Source organism: Labeo rohita, unplaced genomic scaffold (assembly GCF_022985175.1).
Source record: "Labeo rohita strain BAU-BD-2019 unplaced genomic scaffold, IGBB_LRoh.1.0 scaffold_1449, whole genome shotgun sequence".
In the NCBI taxonomy this organism is placed as follows: domain Eukaryota; kingdom Metazoa; phylum Chordata; class Actinopteri; order Cypriniformes; family Cyprinidae; genus Labeo; species Labeo rohita.
In genome coordinates, this window is record NW_026127614.1 from 1 (window position 1) to 19,294 (window position 19,294).

The 19,294-nt window shown below is 38.3% G+C and overlaps 1 protein-coding gene across 1 annotated transcript; it reads right to left on the reverse strand.

Annotated features, from left to right (window-relative positions):
• Window positions 1–4,096: 4,096 nt before the first annotated feature.
• LOC127158314 (uncharacterized) lies at window positions 4,097–15,732 on the reverse strand. Its single transcript, XM_051101475.1, has 9 exons — window positions 15,474–15,732; window positions 14,993–15,325; window positions 14,602–14,919; window positions 6,422–6,511; window positions 6,249–6,329; window positions 5,890–5,918; window positions 5,734–5,808; window positions 5,514–5,582; window positions 4,097–5,360 (listed from the first exon to the last, which is right to left on the reverse strand). Exons 1-9 carry the CDS (start codon window positions 15,532–15,534, stop codon window positions 5,322–5,324), a joined length of 1,095 nt encoding a protein of 364 aa, XP_050957432.1. The 5' UTR covers window positions 15,535–15,732; the 3' UTR covers window positions 4,097–5,321.
• Window positions 15,733–19,294: the final 3,562 nt, after the last annotated feature.

Here is a 19,294-nt window from a genome sequence, read left to right on the forward strand (position 1 = left end):
GTAGCAGAGGATCGAGATTCAGAGAGTGTCCCACAGGAGTGCAGTGCTTCAGAAGCGGAGTATCGAGATTCGGAAAGTGAACCTGAGATACCACAGCCTACGACTTACCCACAAAGACAGAGACGTCAGCCAAAGATGTTGACTTACAATGAACTGGGAGAACCAACAGTAGTATGTAGAAATCCTGTTCTGAAGGAGATAAACTTCCAACAGGAGTGCTTCTGTAATGCTTCTGTAATGTTAATGTAAGTGAGTTACAGTCTTTATTTGATGCAATACATTGTAATCACTTCTGAATGTTGTGTACATCAGGAAACTGTATACTGTGAGTTATGAACAAGAGTTTCATTCATTAATGAAGAAGTCACACTGCCAGTCATATCAAAACACAATGAAATTTCTTCTAATTTCTTCCTGTGTTTATTCATTTTTCAGAGTGTGACTAATAAAAGACTGTAAGTGCCACCAGAAAACTCCGCCTCTTCTGTGTGTGCAACATGAACTCTCTAAAAAGAGTGTGACAGTTCAAGTGTCAGTTCTACTACACTCATTAGGTGAAGAGGATCTAGAGATTTACAATACTTTTGACAAAAGAAGCACCAGAAGAAGTGACTGTAGAGAAGATTTTGGAAGCTTTCAGAAACTACTGCACACATAAAATGAATGTGGTGTTTGAGAGACATACATTATACATGAGCCAATGCAGATTAATGCGTTTGTTACAGAACTCAGGCAAAAAAGCAAACTTTGTGAATTTGGTGCATCAGAGGATGACATGATAAGAGACAAAATTGTTTTTAGTGTGACAGACAAAATGTGACAGAAAAACTCCTGAGAGAACCAAGTCTGACTCTACAAAAGACCGTAGACATGTGCAGAGCATCTGAGATTGACAAGGAAAGAATAAACATAATGGCATCAGCAAAAAAAAAGAAAGTGAAGTGCATGCATTTGACATGATTAAAGGAGCAAAACACAAAAAAACAAGCCCTTTAAAGCCACACCGTTTCAAAACAAAAAAGAGAAAGTCAGCGGCACATTAAAAACATGTACCTGATGTGGACAGACATACACACAGAGATCGTGTCCAGCATATGGGGCTAAATGCAGAGCTTGTGGCAAAGCCAACCATTTTGCAAAAATGTGCAAGGTGAAATCTGGAAGACACTCCAAGCTGTTGATAGTTTGTTTATGGGGACACTTTAGTGCACACAGATAAATGCAATCTGTAAGAATGAAGAATCGTGGTACACAACCGTGACAGTCAGAGGGATCCCTATTGAATTCAAACTAGACACCGGTGCTGAAGCAAATGTCCTCTCACCTAAACAAATCAGAAAGCTGCCTGGCGATGTCACACTCAAGCCACAGAGACCATGATAGTGTCATACGGCGGCACATGGATCAGACCGGCTGGTTATGCAGTCCTGAAGTGCCACAAGAGACAAAGGGAATCAAGGCTGTTGTTTTTTGTTACAGAGCAGTTAGTCTCAGCCTCAGACGTCACGCCCACGGAACATTGGCTAAACGTCTGATGCATATGGTACACTTAACTGGAAACACTTCAGGAATGTCGAAGTCGTCATCTGATTGGTTGAATTTTAACGGATTTCCGGGGGACGCGAGTGTCGTGTTTATTTTCGGTCCGCCGGGAAACAAAGCGCAGACGTGTGATTGCAGAAGAAAAACTGTCGTGTTTACATGAGTGACAATGAGCATTTATCAAGATCAGCTAAACGTAGGATTCTCAAAAGTACGCGAGGTTCACGGCATAGACTGTGTTATACGTGCACGAACAGATCAATGACTTACTGCTTGTTTTCTTCTCCTTCTTTGATTTTCTATGCTGACTGACTTGTTGCACGCCGGTCTGTTGTTGTGGGTACATTTCCACGCCCCGAAACGTGACGCTGAACGAAACGAACTGTGATTGGTTGTTTGACATGTCGGTCAAACGGCCTTATGGGCGGGCCTTGGCCAAAGAAAGCTGCTATGAATTCCAGACCTTCAGCCGTCAGTCTGAAGGTCTGGCTACGCGAGACTACAGAGCAGTCGACACCACCAATACTTAGCAGAGCTGCCTGTAAACAACTGAATCTGGTCAACAAAATGGGTCAACAGTCTGGTGGTAACTGAAAAGAAAAACGGCTCACTTAGACTGTGTCTTGATCCTCGTGAACTAAAAAGGCGATTAGATGCCAGCACTGCTCCATACAAACACCTGAGGATGTACAGAGCAAACCCACTGGTAACAAACTGTTCACAATTTTGGATGAAAAAGATGGTTACAAGCTGACAAAGCCTCATCATTGTAGAGAAAGATTTCCATTGCATATACAAGAAAGAGTAGTGTATGCAATGGAAACCACTGAGTTCATGGGCACTGAAATTGTTGAAAGGCACAAGTCAGAGACAAAAGCAGATGAAACGTCTTCAAAGCTAAGAGTAGTGCACCAGCGAGGATGGCCTGACCACATGAAACAGCTCGACAGAGATCTAAAGACTTACTGGCCCATTAGAGACACGATATGAATCTGTGATGGATTGATAATGACAAATGACAAATTCATCATCCCAAGAGGTATGAGGACAGTAATACTGGAAAAACTCCATGAGTATTTTTCTTTTCTGCATTTTCTTCATTGTCCTTAAAAAGGGGGATGTATGTAGTATATGCAGATGAATAGTCTGATGTTAGTAACTGAGTATTGATGTGAGTTTCTTCAGTGCTCCACTAGAGGACAGTGTTATGTTGTTGATGAAGTTCATCCTGTCTGTCTGAGTTTGTGTTGCAGTAATAAAAGAGACGATCAACACAGTCAGGCCCAATGAGTCACAGTGTAAAGAGAACATGATATATGATATATATATATATATTTTTTTTATATATTTTTTAATTTGCAGGGCTTGCTTTTTCTATATAGAGGCCAGTACGAGATGTATTGATGTCAAGTTGGGTCTAACACAGGATTTATTTTCTATTTTCAAAATATAATTTATTATTTTATTATTATTATTTTCAAAATATAATTTCTCATTACTGGAAACTGATTTGGTTGTGTCATTGTAGTTTCTCACAAACACACACACACTGAAAGCACTTGCTGTGAAATGATCACGTGCACTAATAGAAAACAGACTCATTCTATTGAAATGTCCATTTTTCTGTCCCTGTAGCCTTTACAGAAATATTACACATGAAAAACACGTTAGGGTTGCAATTTCTTTATATTTTAAAATGAAACACTGTTATTTAAACAATTACACCTTATTGTGCCATTAATGTGGCAATATTTGTTTTTTGTTTTTTTTTATTAATTATTTTGAATTCAAAGCACCACAAAACCGCTCGTCCCCACAGCCATGTAGAGTGGGAAAGTGCTTTAGTGCAGGTTTTTCTACCATTTAAAATACAATAATGAATTCATAATTGTCAAATATATGGTGTAAATTACATTTTAAAAATCTGAATAAATATTAGAAAATATATAATGAAAGTAGTGGCCCCTGGAATTGTGTCACTGATGTTACTGTTTAACAAAAATTGAAAACTAACTAAATTACTTTGAAATAAAAATCACACTGGTGACATCACTTGACTTCCTTTTTCCCTTTTCCTGGAGATCTATGAACAAAGACCCATGGCAAGTCCACTTATTTTATTTTATTTTATTTTTTTTAGTTGTCAGCAATTTTCTCATTTATCTCATTATTTCATATGAAGGTTTAAGTTGACGTCACTGAAAATTGTCACTGGTGTTACCTTCCTTTTATAGACAGATATGACATTACTGCTTTAATAAAAAACACCATCCAAGTCTTAATCATGAACAAAACCAATACAAAAATCATGACATTAACCAAAGACATTTTCATGCTCCTTATTGTAACATGTGGGAAAAATGAAAAAAAAAAAAAAAAAAAAAAAATAAAATAAAATAAAATAAAAATATATATATATATATATATATATATATATATATATATATATATATATATATATATATATATATATATATATATTTTTTTTTTTTTTTTTTTTAAATTACAATTTTTTATACATACAAAATATTTGATAAAAACAAGATTAATTTGAACAGACACTGAAATAATTATCAAATTACTGTCAAAAGAAACAGCTAATATACATGCTGCAAGCAAGAGCACATTGTAAAAAATGACCATGGTTTTAACAGTAAAAGTCTGTAATTTTTTCCTGTTAGTGGAAGTGAAAAAAGAACCTTTTTTTTGTTTGTTTGTTTTTTGTTTTTCTGATTAGTTGTGTACATTAGGGTTGTGTGTTACATCTAATGTTGTTAAATTAACTATTATTACATTATTTCAGGGGTCTGCAACCTTCAACACCAAACCTTTCCCACTGAATAAAATTCACGTGGAGCCACAAAATATTTTGCCAAATAAAGAATAAAGTTTTATATTCAGTTATGTTATAGGACATTGTCACTGAGGAGGACAGACATGTCAAATGTAATAATAATAATAATAATAATAATAATTAAAAGTAATTATAAAAACAAACTTTTCTTATCTCTTACTTTGAATTGGCTAAGAAATAAAATACACTGCTGGACAAAACAATAATTTTTCTTCTGTAGTATTTTTGTTCTATATTTTACTAATGACAATTTTATGGTTATGATTGTATAATCAGTATAATAATTTATACTAAAACAAACACTTTCTCCATTTCTATCACAGAATAAGGCAGAAAATATAATTTAGCTTCTGTACTGTAATTAATGCTACTGTATCATTCATATACTTTAATTATTACCTGGAGAAGACTTGAAAACACACATAAACCATATATTGTCACAATCCTTTAATGACTTAATGTTTCATCAGTTAAGGTTTATGTTTGTAATTCAGTTTAGCTACAGTGATAGCGGATGACTTTGAACATTTAGGGTTTACTGGCACACACAACAAAACCTGCCCAGTTGCTCCTCAAAAGTAGCCCAATCGCATTTCGAGGGGGTTCCCCTGTTAAAAATCGCATTCTGGGGGATAAAATATATGTTTTTTTTTTGTTTGTTTTTTTTGGGGGTTCCTGAAAAAAGTATATATATTTTTTTTATTATTATTTTTAACAGCACTTTGCTTTAAAAGGTTTTACAAATAAATTAAAAAAAAAAGTTTTGTTTGTTCACACAAATGTCTAATTCTTCCAAACACCACAGTTGTGAATATTGTCTGCTGCTGATATGATGAGCTCCAGCAGTGATCTGTGTCATTAATGTTTATTTGTTCTTGTTCTTGTTCACAGAGGCGTAAAGTTCATCCCGCGGCTCATTTTCTGTTCATCTGATGGCAGCGTAAGTCACTGTATCATTATGATCCTGAAAGAACAGCACAGATTTTCTCCATCAATGTCATTATTATTAGCGCATGAGCTTCATTTGTCTGAGATTGAGATTCAGAACTACATTTCAGCAGCATATAGATGAGAGAAGCTGCTGTGATGAAGAATAAGGGAATGTGTTGCTACTCACATTGAGTGATTTTACTGGCTTTTTACTGGAAGAAGAGACTTCAGAATAAGTCACATCATCTGTCTGCTCCTAAACATACATGCAAACGTGCAGCGAACAACGTTTAAAACACAGATCAGAATTATATCTCATTGTAATATGTACAATAATACAACAGCTTCCAGTAAATCACATTCTAGAACAGACAGTGAACTGAATGTTGAATGTTTCGTTGACTCACATTGTCTCTAGCAGCAGCAGGAATGGACATGTTGATTGTTTCATACGTCCCTTTATCTTCATTCTCACCTTTGACCTTCAGACAACAAACAGTTAAAATTGCAAAAATAACACTTTATTGAGCTTTAAAGAGTTTTAAAGGCATTACTGAACTCACCACTGACTCATAAGTCCCCCTTTTATTATCTGAGGAAAATAAATCAATAAATAAAATAATGTGCCTCATATAATATGAGTATTTATGATAAAACACATTTGCAAAACATTGGATGCTAACAATGCTAATGACATTCAGATTACAAGACCATTCAAATGAATGATAGAAACGATTGTTCTTTGACTTAAACACTTTTTGAGATTGACATTACAGGAATAAACTTCTGTTTGAGAATCTCATTGTCACATAATTCACATTATATGATACACACAATTTAAACTTGATGTGCTTGTTTGCTCTTCATTAAAGTGAGTCTAAACTGTTTTTAATTTTTAGAAAGGAGGAAATCTGAAACTCACCAGCTCTTTTTCTGCAGATCAGCCAGAGAACAACAAGAAGAAAAACAGCAAATGCAGCAGCAGAAATAGAAATCACTGTCACTAAAGAAGAGATAGTCACAGTCAGGGATTGATGATTATTAGTCAAAATTAAAGCATCACCGTTAACATCATCATGATTTAATCAGTAGCACCTTGATCTGTAGCTCCTGGTGATTTTGTTGTTAAGGAATTCTGAGAGTTTGTGGTGTGGACTGAAATCACTGCTGTCGTTTTATATTGAGCTGTAAAACATTAATGTTAGTTCAGATGTATTATGAGAACAGGGGTTTTCAAAGTGTCAGAGAAATAATTTGCTATACCGTATTTTCAGGGCTACAAGTCACGTTTTTTTTATCATCTGAAATTATCTGAAACTGCTTTAATTTATATCCAAAGTAACTCATATAATGCACTTAATGTCAAATAGCCCACACTGCCAAAAGCACCAAAAGTTGGTTAAATGACCATGGTGTTGGTGTGCTTGACTGGCCAGCAAACTCACCAGACCCTATAGAGAATCTATGGGGTATTGTCAAGAGGAAAATGAGAAACAAGAGACTAGAAAAAAGCAGATAAGCTGAAGGCCACTGTCAAAGAAACCTGGGCTTTCATACCACCTCAGCAGTGCCACACCGAATTGAGGCAGTAAATAAAGCAAAAGGAGCCCCTGCCATGTATTGAGTACATGTACAGTAAATGAACATACTTTCCAGAAAGCCAACAATTCACTAAAAATGTTTTTTTTTTGTTTGTTTGTTTGTTTGTTTTTTAATTGATCTTATGAAGTATTCTAATTTGTTGAGATAGTGAATTGGTGGGTTTTTGTTAAATGTGAGTTAAAATCATCACAATTAAAAGAACTAAAGACTTAAACTACTTCAGTCTGTGTTTATTGAATTTATTTAATACACAAGTTTCACAGTTTGAGTTAAATTACTGAAATAAATGAACTTTTACACAACATTCTAATTTATTGAGATGCACCTATATATATATACTTCAACATTTCTAGATATATTTTAGGACACCTCTGTTACTCAGTTTAATTTGTCTGTTGTTTCTGAAAATGTTTTATGTAGATGTGTTGCTGCTTTAAGGACATCAGGAAACTAGAGAAGTACAAAGCTCTCTTTACATAATAAAAAAAAATGTTCCACAGCAACTAACGATTTATTCATGAACATGATTCATCTGGAATGAGATGTCTGTGAGCAGTTTCAGATTCGCTTACTTTAAAGTTAACTGTAAATTTAGTTTGGCATTTAACATTCATTAGACATTCAGTTTTATACCAATTAAACACTTTGTTCCTGTTATGTTCTGAGCCCAAACTAACTCAGAAATATTTGCCCTTCACGGTGCACAAGGCTTAATTTCAAGAAGAAGAAAAATAAATAAATAAATACAAATAAATAACTATATGAATTAAACAATTTAACTACATGACATTATACTATGAAACCAATACGAAAATGTTCCGAAAAAACATATATACTGTACATTGTCATGAATCTGGCCTCTGTAGCTTCCTCTGATCGCCACCGGAGGGCACCCTCTTCTGAGTACTAGCCAATTCGGGCTTAACACCCCGTGCCTGGGCCTGATCACCTGCACAGGTGCCTCCCATCAGCCATCCTTTATGAACGGCTTCTGAACTCTCACTCCCTGCGAAGTCTTGTTTGTTACTGTGACAAGTATTTACCTTGTTTGACCTGGACTGTTTAGATCTCTGATTCCCTGCCGCCTGCCATTGGACCTATTGCTTTGTTTCTCTGGACTATTGTTTACTCTGCCTGCCACCTGCCCCGACCATTGCCCGCACACGGTTTACTCTTTTTGATTATCTCTGTTGTTCCTTACGCTGTTTCTGATCCCCGCCTGTCTGACCTTGAGTTTGTTTTTAATAAAAGCTGCAAATGGATCTGCACACCCCTGACCCTTTAGTACTGAAACCATATTTCTGATATGTTTAATGTGCTGTACCTACTTAAATTCATTCAACTCTGCCACCATTTAAGATAAAGGTATTAAATTAAATGTCAAAATCTTAGAATATTATTCCCTAAAATACACAAGGCTTGTTTTTCAGATTAATGGTTCAGTACTGAACCATTAATCTTGAACACAACTTCAGCTAAAGGAATCGAACCAACTGTAAATCAATGTAGAGATATAGCATATACACAGGGGCCCCCTGTAATCGAACAACAAAAGATGAGGAGAAAGTGACTCCCTGCTATTGACAGCAGTGTTCGAACTGGGGGGCTGGGGGGGTCCTGGACCTCCCATAAGCATTAAGAGACCCCCCATAACACCCAAAAAATATACATGGGGGTCCCCTGGTTTTTCAATAAAAATGCAATACTTTAAACATACAACTATTTAAAATGGAAATTAAATGAAAAGATTTGATTGCTGTAATAAAATTTAGACCTGCTCATGCTAAATAATATTTTATTTCTACGCGTTATTAAAAAAATCACACACGACTTTTACGAGTTTAGACTTTTACGAATCAGAGGCATTCAGAACAGTCATTGCTGAAACCTGGAGTTTTGTTCAGATTGAACTCGCAAATTCTCTCATCATAAGCAACAAAGTGCAGATGTACGAACTATGTAAGTAAAAGATTTATTTATCATACAGTGTATGGACTTCTTCATTGTTTGTAAGAGGAGTTTTGAGTGCTAGACTGACTGTGCTTATTTAGAGTGTGTTCTTTCACTGCGTGATTCTGTCTAATAAAATGCATTTTTCCCAAAATTCAGGATATGGGGGCAGAAAATGTATATTTATATCATTTCATATAGTTAATCAATATCACACGAAAAGTGCTTTTTTATTTTTTTATTTATTTATTTATTTTATTTTTTTGCAAAAATCACAAATGTTCACAAATACTGATTGTATATAACAGTTCAATAAACCAGAAGATATTATTAAGAGACCTACATTATAAACACCATATTGCCTATTTTTGCTCTATTTCTCCAACAAAAATAATTCCAAACACAGCCATTGCACTGTTTTGTGTCTCTAAACAACATGATGGTGTTTCGTTCCTGAATGAATCAAGCATTTAAATGATTAGGTTCAATCGCAATGACTCACTTATTAACTGTGCCTTACTGACACCTACTGGCGGTTGTAATTCCACATTTAAAGTACCTGGTTAGGGGGACCCCCCAAGAGCTTACACACAATTCGAACACTGCTTGACACAATAGCATTTGTAGCTTTTTATAAGAATTTATGTGGTGAAAATTGTTCCATACCATCACATTTACATCTATGCAACCAATAAATAAATTACTACTAGAGCACAAAATTGTTTACAAGAGCACGTTTCTTCATTTGATCTAGTCACTTGATTGCGCTCTCAAAATGCACTAGATTTTTGCATTTAAATTTAAAATGAACAAAAATTTTCTTATGGGGGGGCATTTGATTATCCAGCTGGCAGAAAGAGCGCCAGGGAACAACTGCTAGCTCTGACTCAGGAGAGAGGAACGGCCGCCAAATTTGCGCTTACCTTTTGAACACTCGCTGTACAAACCGGGTGGGTAGAAGACACCCTCAAACTGCTATTTCGGCATGGATTGAGCACTGATTTACAAGCTGAGCTTACATGCCATGACGAGGTGAAAAATATAAATGCGTTCATCGAGTTAACAATACAAATCGACAATTTGATTCGCTCATACCGACCTGTCCAGTCGACATTGTTCACCTCTCCCTCGGCTGCTTCTGGCGTTGAACCCATGCGACTGAGCTACACATACCTGACTCCAGAAGAATGAGAACATCGAATTCAGTTGCATCTGTGCATGTACTGTGGTCAGTCTGGTCATCTTAAGTCTTCATGCCCTGTGCGACCCAACCCTTCTACCCCTCGTGCGGTGAGTTCTGGTTCCCAACACCAATACCCCACTACATGTGTCAAGATTCCCATACAGTTGTTTATAGGTCATAAGTCCGTAAGCGTAGAAGCTTTACTAGACTCTGGAGCAGTGGGAAATTTTATGTCTAGTGACTTTGCTCATGAACACAATCTTTTCCTAACCCCATACACTTCTCGTTTGGCAGTGGAGGCGTTAGACGGCCGACCTCTTGGAGAGAGAAGAATAACCACCATCACTAAGGAACTGTGTATGCAGATCGGCATGTTGCATTCAGAGTCTCTCAAGTTCTATGTCATCCATTCTCCTAATCACCCTCTCGTTCTCAGATTACCTTGTCTATGCAGACACGATCCATACATCTCCTGGAGAAAAGGTAAAATCATACAGTGGAGTTAGACCTGTCACAAGCACTGTCTATCTCATAAACCTATCGTACCCGTCCACACCGTCTCCTGCACAGAAGAGCAACCTAAAATTCACGGGCTACCCGCCGAATATTATGACCTTTCCAAAGCATTTAGCAAGGTGAAGGCTTTACAACTTCCACTGCATCGTGCTAACGATTGCGCCATTGAACTGATCCCAGGCAGCACACCACCCAGGGGCAGCATTTTTCCACTGTCTCAGCCGAAGTCGGAAGCCATGAAGAAGTACATTGAGGAGGAGTGTCATTAGACCCTCAACCTCGCCTGCAGCAGCCGGGTTCTTCTTTGTGAAGAAGAAGGATGGAAGCCTCAGACCTTGCATTGACCACCATGGTCTCAACGACATCACCATAAAGTTCAAGCAAAATTCTTTACAAAACTAGACCTGCGTTCTGCATACAATCTGATTTGGATCAGGGAGGACGACGAATGGAAGACAGCCTTTTCAACATCCACTGGGCACTATGAATACTCCGTTATGCCTTTCGGCCTTGCCAACAGTCTGTCTGTGTTTCAATCATTCATAAATTACGTCTTCAGGGATATGCTGGATCTTTGGGTAATCGTATACATTAACAATATTCTCATTTACTCAAACTCTCTCCACGAACATGTCCGCTCTATCCTCAAATGCCTAATTCAATTTCAACTATATGCCAAGGCGGAAAAATGGGAGTTTCATCAAACCAAAACGTCCTTCCTCAGCTACATCATCAGTCCAGAGGGTAGCAATGGACGACAACAAGGTCAGGGCAGTAACTGCGTGGCCACAACCCCGCACAGTAAAGGAACTGCAGCGCTTCCTCGGCTTCGCTAATTTGCTTTCTCAGCATCACGGCTCACCTGCTAAAATGTTCTCATGCACCTTCTTCTCCAGGAAACTGTCACCTTCCGAATGAAATTAGGATGTAGGAAACAGGGAGCTGTTAGCCATGAATTCGGCAATAGAGGAATGGCGTCACTGGCTAGAAGGAACTCAACACACATTCAGAGTCTTAACAGATCCTAAGAACTTAGAATATCTCAGATCAGCTAAACGACTGAACCCACGGCAGGCAAGATGGGCTTTTTTACTCGCTTCAACTTCACAGTGACCTACTGACCTGGAACCAAGAACACAAAAGCCGATTCTCTGTCACATCTATCTGAGGCTAAGGAAGAGAACATCATCCCCGAAAGCCTGCTCATCGCACCAGTCCAGTGGGACATAATGACCAAAATCGACCTAGCTAACACTGAACGTCCACCACCTGCCGAATGCCCTCCACAACTCACATATGTTCCCGAACACTATAGAAGACAGCTCCTGCATCATGTTCACACCAACCCAAGCTCTGGACATCCAGGTAACATCACTATTCTGACCATTATAGATCACTTCTCCAAATTTTGCATTCTCATCCCTTTACCAAAGTTGCCTTCAGCCCTTGAAACCACCAAAAAGCTTTGCAATTATGTATTCCGGTTCTATGGTTTAACTGAGGACATTGTATCTGACCGGGGTCCTCAGTTCACATCCCGAGTTTGGTCAGCCTTCTTTGGTCTCCTCAATATTTATGTCAGCCTCACCTCAGGTTACCACCCTCAGTCCAACGGACAGACAGAGAGGCTAAATCAGGAACTCATGTAAGGCTCCTCCCGCTACGGCAAGCCTAGCGGTCCAGCTGAAGGTTTCTTGCGTGTCGAGTTTTTATTCGGCGCTTCTGTAAAAATTACTTGGAAATATTAAAATTTAGTTTCCAAACAAAAATCTGACTCCAGTTTCTGACTTACTCAGAGGATGCAGAGCAATTATCATATCTTAAAGTGGGCCGCGCCTGCGTGCTCTCAACAGAAAGTATATATTTCCCCCATAATCACGAGAGCTACATCGTGTTAAGCCCGTGACAGCTCAACATCCGGAGCCCTAGTGATGTCCCCATGGCTCATCAGTCGGTACTTCCGGCGTGGGCTGCCCTGGCGCAGTCTTGAGGAAAGCACCCTACACATTAACCTACTAGAAAATCATTTCCAAGAAGTCCAGAATAAGTCAAAGTTCACATTTATTTATGCCAGGCATATTTAAAAATAGCAATGGAAGCTCAATCAAAAGTACGTTCAATTAATAAAAAGAAATACAACCTTTATAGGAAAACATCACATTTTAGTTACATTACTGATCAGCATAGAATTCAAAACCGAGAAAATAAAAATACTAACAAAGAGTCAGCATACCTGGCAAATAGAGAGACACACGACAATCGTGCGGGAAGTTCTGATTACAGATGCTTCCCTGAATGTTTCGCTAATCCTCTTTAAGTACCCAGATCAGAACATTACAATCATAAATTTAGCATAATAAAACTTCACAGGACCTTTTGCTGAAGCCTAAAGTTGGGGGTGTGAAAACAGCATGTGGTACAGACCTCTTCAGCAACACCACCCATATCAGGAGAACAGAGTTTTCCTTAAGTTTCAGATCTTTATTTCTGGTCTGTTCAACTGGTATGGGACTGAGATATTATTTCCAACCGCACTGAGACTATAAAATTGATATCAAACATGAGAGGTTTCTGATTGTGCATTCGGAATATATATGTGATTGTTTTGTATGAGTGTGATAGCTTAGATCCTTGGCCTCTTCTCTGTAGTGACCTGCCCCCTGTTGCTAGAGGAAAGGATGGGCCAGGTGGTTGATAAGCAAATGGTCTTTCCTCCTGGGCCTTCCTGGATCTTCCTGTCTGATAAGAGTTTATTATTTTACGATCTCGCACTGGCATTGCGAGAGTTCCTGTGTATGTGACTTCACGGGAGGATCATCGGCTCCTACACTCACACGATTCCTCAGAACCTACTGTCAGAACAGATTGGAGCAGGTACTTGACGTGGGCAGAATATGCTCAAAGGAGAGGACGGGAGAGCTGTCCGACCTACCATCGGTCACAGAATGGTTACGATGCAGCGAAGAGACTTGGAACAGACCACATGTCCATCTACAACGAGCCGTGAGATGACAGGAGGAACAGGCCAACCGCCGTTGCCATCCAGGTCCCGAATACTCCCCTGGCCAGTGAGTATGGCTTTCCACCAGAGACATGCGCCTCAGACTTCCCTGCAAGAAGCTCAGTCCTAGGTATGTTGTTCCATTCAAAATTATCAGACAAATTACTCCAGTTTCTTACAGGTTAGATTTACTCGCTAATTATTGCATTTCTCCCACATTCCACGCTCAAGGAAGCATTCCATAGGACACATGCGGAGTGACTGACCACTCGCAGGGTGGGGGCTCTGTTACAAATTATGTTCCCGCACCATCTCTCTTGCACCACCAGAGGGAGCGTTCACCCGAGTACTAGTTTTCATTCTGACTCCATTTCCCATAGACCTCTTACCTAGGACTGATCACGTTCACCTGCAGCCAATCACACACCCTTTAAAAGGGGCCTGTTTCCTGTTCATTGTTCGAAGTCTTGATTTGCCACAGTGATCATTTCTGAACATTTTTCTCTGCATAGCCCTTTTGTTATTACCTGGACTGTTTAACTTGTTTTGGATTCTAGCCGCCGGCCCCGTCCCTCTTGCCTGTTACATGGACTTTGATTCTCTCCGCCTGCCTCGACCCTTTCGCCAGTTACACAGACTCTGAATCTAGCCGCTTGCCTCCATTCACTCTGCCTGTTTTGTGTTTTTGAGAATTCGCTATACTGTGTGCTTGCTCAGTAAAGAAGCTGTAGATGGATCCTCACGTGTCTGACTCGTCATCACAGTTAGCTTGAATGGTCATATTATAAGACCTGCTGTAGAATATGGCCATCATATTTTAACTTTGATCATCACTGACTGTTCATTGGACTGTTACACTTGACTGCAGTATACATTAGTTTGCAGCAGGGCTTTGAGTTTCTCTTCTGTCAGACTGAAAGAAGATTGTATACCTTGGTTTGTTCTACTTGAACAATATTAATAGTCCTTAGTGTCAGTGATATTATAAGGGTCTAAAACTGATTGATGGGATTGTTTTCTCACCTGAACTCTTGACAGTATATGTGACTGAGGTCTTGACTTGATTTCTGTGAGTAACTTCACATCTCCACTCTCTGTTGTCATCTTCATTCAGGAGTGTTGTATTCACAGTGATGATACAGTAGCCTGGAACTGATTCCTGATATCTGGAGTCTGATATTGTCAGTTTAACACCAGCCTGATTCACCCAGAACAGCTGAATTCCCTTAGAACGGATCCAATTATCACAAGAGAGTATACTATGTGAATATGAATACAACTGACAGTAGAGAGTCACAGAGCTGCCTGCACTGATCTCAGTCTGTGAGGATGATGAAGAGACTGAAACACAAAATAACACACAAATCACACAATTTACAATCATCATGAGAGTTTAAATTAAGAATTTGCTTACCATAAAGAACATGTAGATGAACAAATATATCAGTTCCTTGTTTTTGGTGTCGTCCATTCACATCTGACCATTGTTGGCAGCTGTAAAATCCATAATCTTCTTTTGTGACGTTCTTGATGTTCAGAGAGCAGTCAGACCCCAGACTCAGTCTCTCATGACTCTCTGTGTTATTCTTCTTTATCCCTGAACCAATCAGTTCAACTGCTGCTGAATGTCTGAATCTGTTATAATTCCACGTAGCTGATTTGCAGTCATGAAGATCATTATTACAGGGCAGACGGACATTTTCACCAGAACTGATGAACACATGAGCATCATCCACTCCACTGGTACCTGAAACACAAGAACATTTTAATGACCATTGTGATATATTCATATGAAACATTTGTTTTTCATATATAAATTTTATATAAACTTTTGTATGAGGATATAAACTGAACTTTTTCACATGAATTTAAAGAGCATGTAGAAATGTGTTTACCTGTGAGAAGTGAAGAGAGAATGATCAGTCCCAGCAGACACAAATGACACTTATCAGCCATTTTCTCTTTCTGTCAGTCTTCCTCTTCATTATATGCTCACAACTCTTTCTTTAAAAACTATCCACCCTTCCTGTGTTTGTTCACTTCCTCTGATCTGACTGAGTGTTTAAATGCTGCTATTTAGTGACACAATGTCAGTCATAATGGAGAAGTGTGAGAACTGAGATCAGTTCAGGCAGTTTTAACCTGCAGTCATTCTGTAAACACCTCAATCTGTTGAATCTTCCCTCAAGAGCTAAAGGAGTAAAACGTTGCTGTTTAAGTTCATTTAAAAACAAATAACATATTATTAGGTAGCAAAACAGAAATTTTTGAAAATGTTATTAGTGTAAAGATGTATTGTAGATGTAGAAAGGGCATAAAATTTATGTATGTATGTGTATGCACTAATCACTAAATTTGAAGCACCAGAGTTACTAGTCACAGAATTACTAAATACAGAATTACTTTATCTGTAAGTGGAAAAATATATAAAATCAAAGTGTGTAAATGAAGTTGTGTATAAACATGTATTTTTAAAGCACTTTTTTTTCTCTCCTCTCAATATTAATGTTCATCTTTTGTCTCTTTGTGTTGTGGTTTGTGGTCTAGTGTTTTCAGAAGTGTGTTACTGCTGGCTGTGGGAACTCAGTTAGTTTGACCACACTAGTTTAACCCACACTGATCTGAGATCATCTCTGAACCCAGTTTGGACTGATAGCTGTGAATTGTCACACATTCAGATCACAGTTCCTCTTCTTTATTTAACTATTTCTACAACTGAATTTCTCAACTTTTTCCTCTGTATAAATGTTTGCTGCAATATGATTACAAGTTCACTGTTAGTTTAGTTGGTGCAGTTTATCTAAAATATAAAGTATATAGCGTTAGTCCTGGTAGGTCACATGAGTCAAGCTCGCATCAGGTGATCACATCTATTGCTGCGTTCACGCCATAGCGTAATTACCGTAATTTCGAGATGACAACATGTGACGTTCTACTCTGAGCTCTTTCCGTCCTCAGACTCGGAATTATGCTTCACTGTGGCAACACTATCACCCCCTAAACATAAAGTGTGTTCGACTTCATCTACGGCTACAGACGGTGATCAATGACAGTAGCCGAGAGCAGTCGGGGCGGAGTTGAAAACGGAGGCGTCAAGTCGGACACTGTCTACTCTCGTTAGTGAAGCTCTCGCTTTAACACGGATGAAGTTTACATTTACATTTACATTTACTCATTTAGCAGACGCTTTTATCCAAAGCGACTTACAGGTGGGGAAGTGAATTAAATGCAATATTGGTCAAATACACAGACTTTTCAAAAAGGGTTTTCATGAGCAACAGAAACACGTTTTATATACTGCTTAATACAGTGCCAACTGAACAAGAATAATGATAAACATAAACATATACTATTTAAATACTAATAAAGTGGGGTTATTTATGCTTTTATCAGTGTTTTATGATAAATGTGACTCAATACAACATTACGACTACAGTAAAAACACTTTTATTGTTGTAAAAACACAGATTTGTCAGCATTATCGGACTTGAGGATGTTAGAATAAACCCAAAACACATGTGATCATTGTCATGCGGTGAATCTGACCAATCGTGAAACAGTCATGTGATCATCAGAGCTCCTGCAGCTGCTCTGGAGAAACTGCACCGGCTGAGTCAGTCACTGCTCTCGAATCGCTATCGCGGTACTTTGATGCCACACGTGACAGTCACGAGGCAGCCTCTCCAACGTCTCGCGAGACTTCAGATCAAGTCACGTAAATGAATTATTATTTTATATATCTAATATTTATTACAATTTTGTCAGTAACGGAGGAACGCCATCAAATGTAGCGAAGTAAAAGTAACGTTTTTTCACTAAAAATGTACTTGAGTAAAAGTAAAAGTACCCATCTTTAAATATACTCTAAAAGTACTAGTTACCCCAAAAATTTACTCAAGTAAATGTAACGAAGTAAATGTAATTCGTTACTACCCACCTCTGCCTACTGTTACAAACCGATATTTATGTAATCAAAAGCGTGTTCTAACGACCCTCACTTTTGAGTCATACACTTTTCAGTGCATATATATATATATATACAGTACTGTGCAAAAGTTTTAGGCCACTATTATTTTCACCAGCATTGTAATAATCTAGTGAGATTTTTGTTTGCACAAGGAGTCTGACAACAGCCAGTGCTCCACACTGAGATCTGATCTCACCATCATACAGTCTGTCTCTGGAATGACATGAAGAGGCAGAACAAACTGAAACAAAGTAAATCCAGAAGAACTGTTACAACGTCTTCAAGATGCTTCAAGAGACCTACCTGCTGTCATGAATCTGGTCGGTGTCCCGCTGTCCTCTCACCACCAGATGTCACTCTTACCTCATCATCACACTCTGACTGTTGTACCACACCCCGGACTACGGCTGCGTCCGAAACCGCCTACTTCTCTACTATGTAGTAGGGGAAAAGCAGTAGGCGAGCGAATTAGTATGTTCGAATCCTTAGTATTCATAAATGAGTAGGTGAGAATTACCTGGGTGACGTACTAATTCTCGCGAGATTCGGTCGTTCGTCTACTTAAAGTGCGTCCGAAATCGCCTACTACTCTACTATATAGTAGGGAAAAGCAGTAGGTGAGCGAATAAGTATGTCCGAAACCTAAGTATTCATAAAAGAGTAGTCGAGAAGTTCCCGGATGGCCTACTGCTTCTGCCTAGATTCTTGAGTGCTCATCCGATGGATACTTATCTATCCCAGGAAGCCACGCGTAAGGATACACCGCGAAGAAGAAAAGAGGATACGTCATAATCGAACATGGCGCAAAATTTGAGCGAGGGTGTTTACAAATGTGAGTATTACAAACCAAAAACACGGTTCCTTATTTTACATTTGCATTTCTTGAACTACTGTAAAGCAAATTGTTGAAAGTGTAAAGATGGCAAAAGGTAAAGTAAAGTTGTGATTTTGCTGTAAATAGACGTTTTATTATGTATATTGGTAACAGTACAACTCCAGGATACACCCGTACGTCTCCAAAGTGGATTTACATACATTTTAAACCATATACATCTAAAATACTATTACTAAATGTCTATTTAAAATCTGGTAGGTAAATCTTCGATATGAGTTTCATACGAGTATGTCTAATAGGTCCTAGATATGAAGTAGACATTTGAGTGATGTACGTTATATGTGTGCTGTTGTGTAGTACAATTAACTGTATTTGCTATATTTTACATTACTGTTAGCAGTATTTGCAATAGATGGATGTAAGTAATGTAAATAAATTTCCATAAAGTACCCAAATATAAGTAATCTATTTTTTTCTCCATTAGTACTGTTGAAAATTTGAGGAACAATTGTGTTAGATAAAAAGCTACTTAACATGTCATCATGTAAATGCACACAAATCTCAGAGGTAACTTGAATCTTGTCTGGACTTTACAGGGACAGATGAGCACACACGTCTGCTTATCCGGTGGAGAGCGGCTAATGAAGCCCTCTTCACCGGAAGGCGGAATGCTGCCGTCAAAGGCTTTGAGTGAGTATACTAAAAAAAAAAAAAAAATCAAACATCTGTTTAAAGCTTAAGTTGTAATTTCAAACAGACTTATTAGAACTAGAACTCTTCTGATTCTTGATTTCTGTTCATTTGCTGCAGAGCTTTTGTGGAGGAGCAGGGCCTTCAAGGCAGAGTGACGGCAGCATTTGTAAAAAAAAAATGGGAAAACCTCAAACAAAAATATAAAGTAAGAGCATTTTGTT

Bases quoted from the DNA above. Each gene is read 5' to 3' on its own strand.
- LOC127158314 (XM_051101475.1), bottom strand. From the start codon at position 15,534: ATGGCTGATAAGTGTCATTTGTGTCTGCTGGGACTGATCATTCTCTCT. The intron at 6,330-6,421 runs GTGCTACTGATT...TCTCTTCTTTAG, and splicing joins ACCAGGAGCTACAGATCAAG to TGACAGTGATTTCTATTTCT. The intron at 5,361-5,513 runs GTGAGTAGCAAC...CTGTTCTTTCAG, and splicing joins AGCCAGTAAAATCACTCAAT to GATCATAATGATACAGTGAC.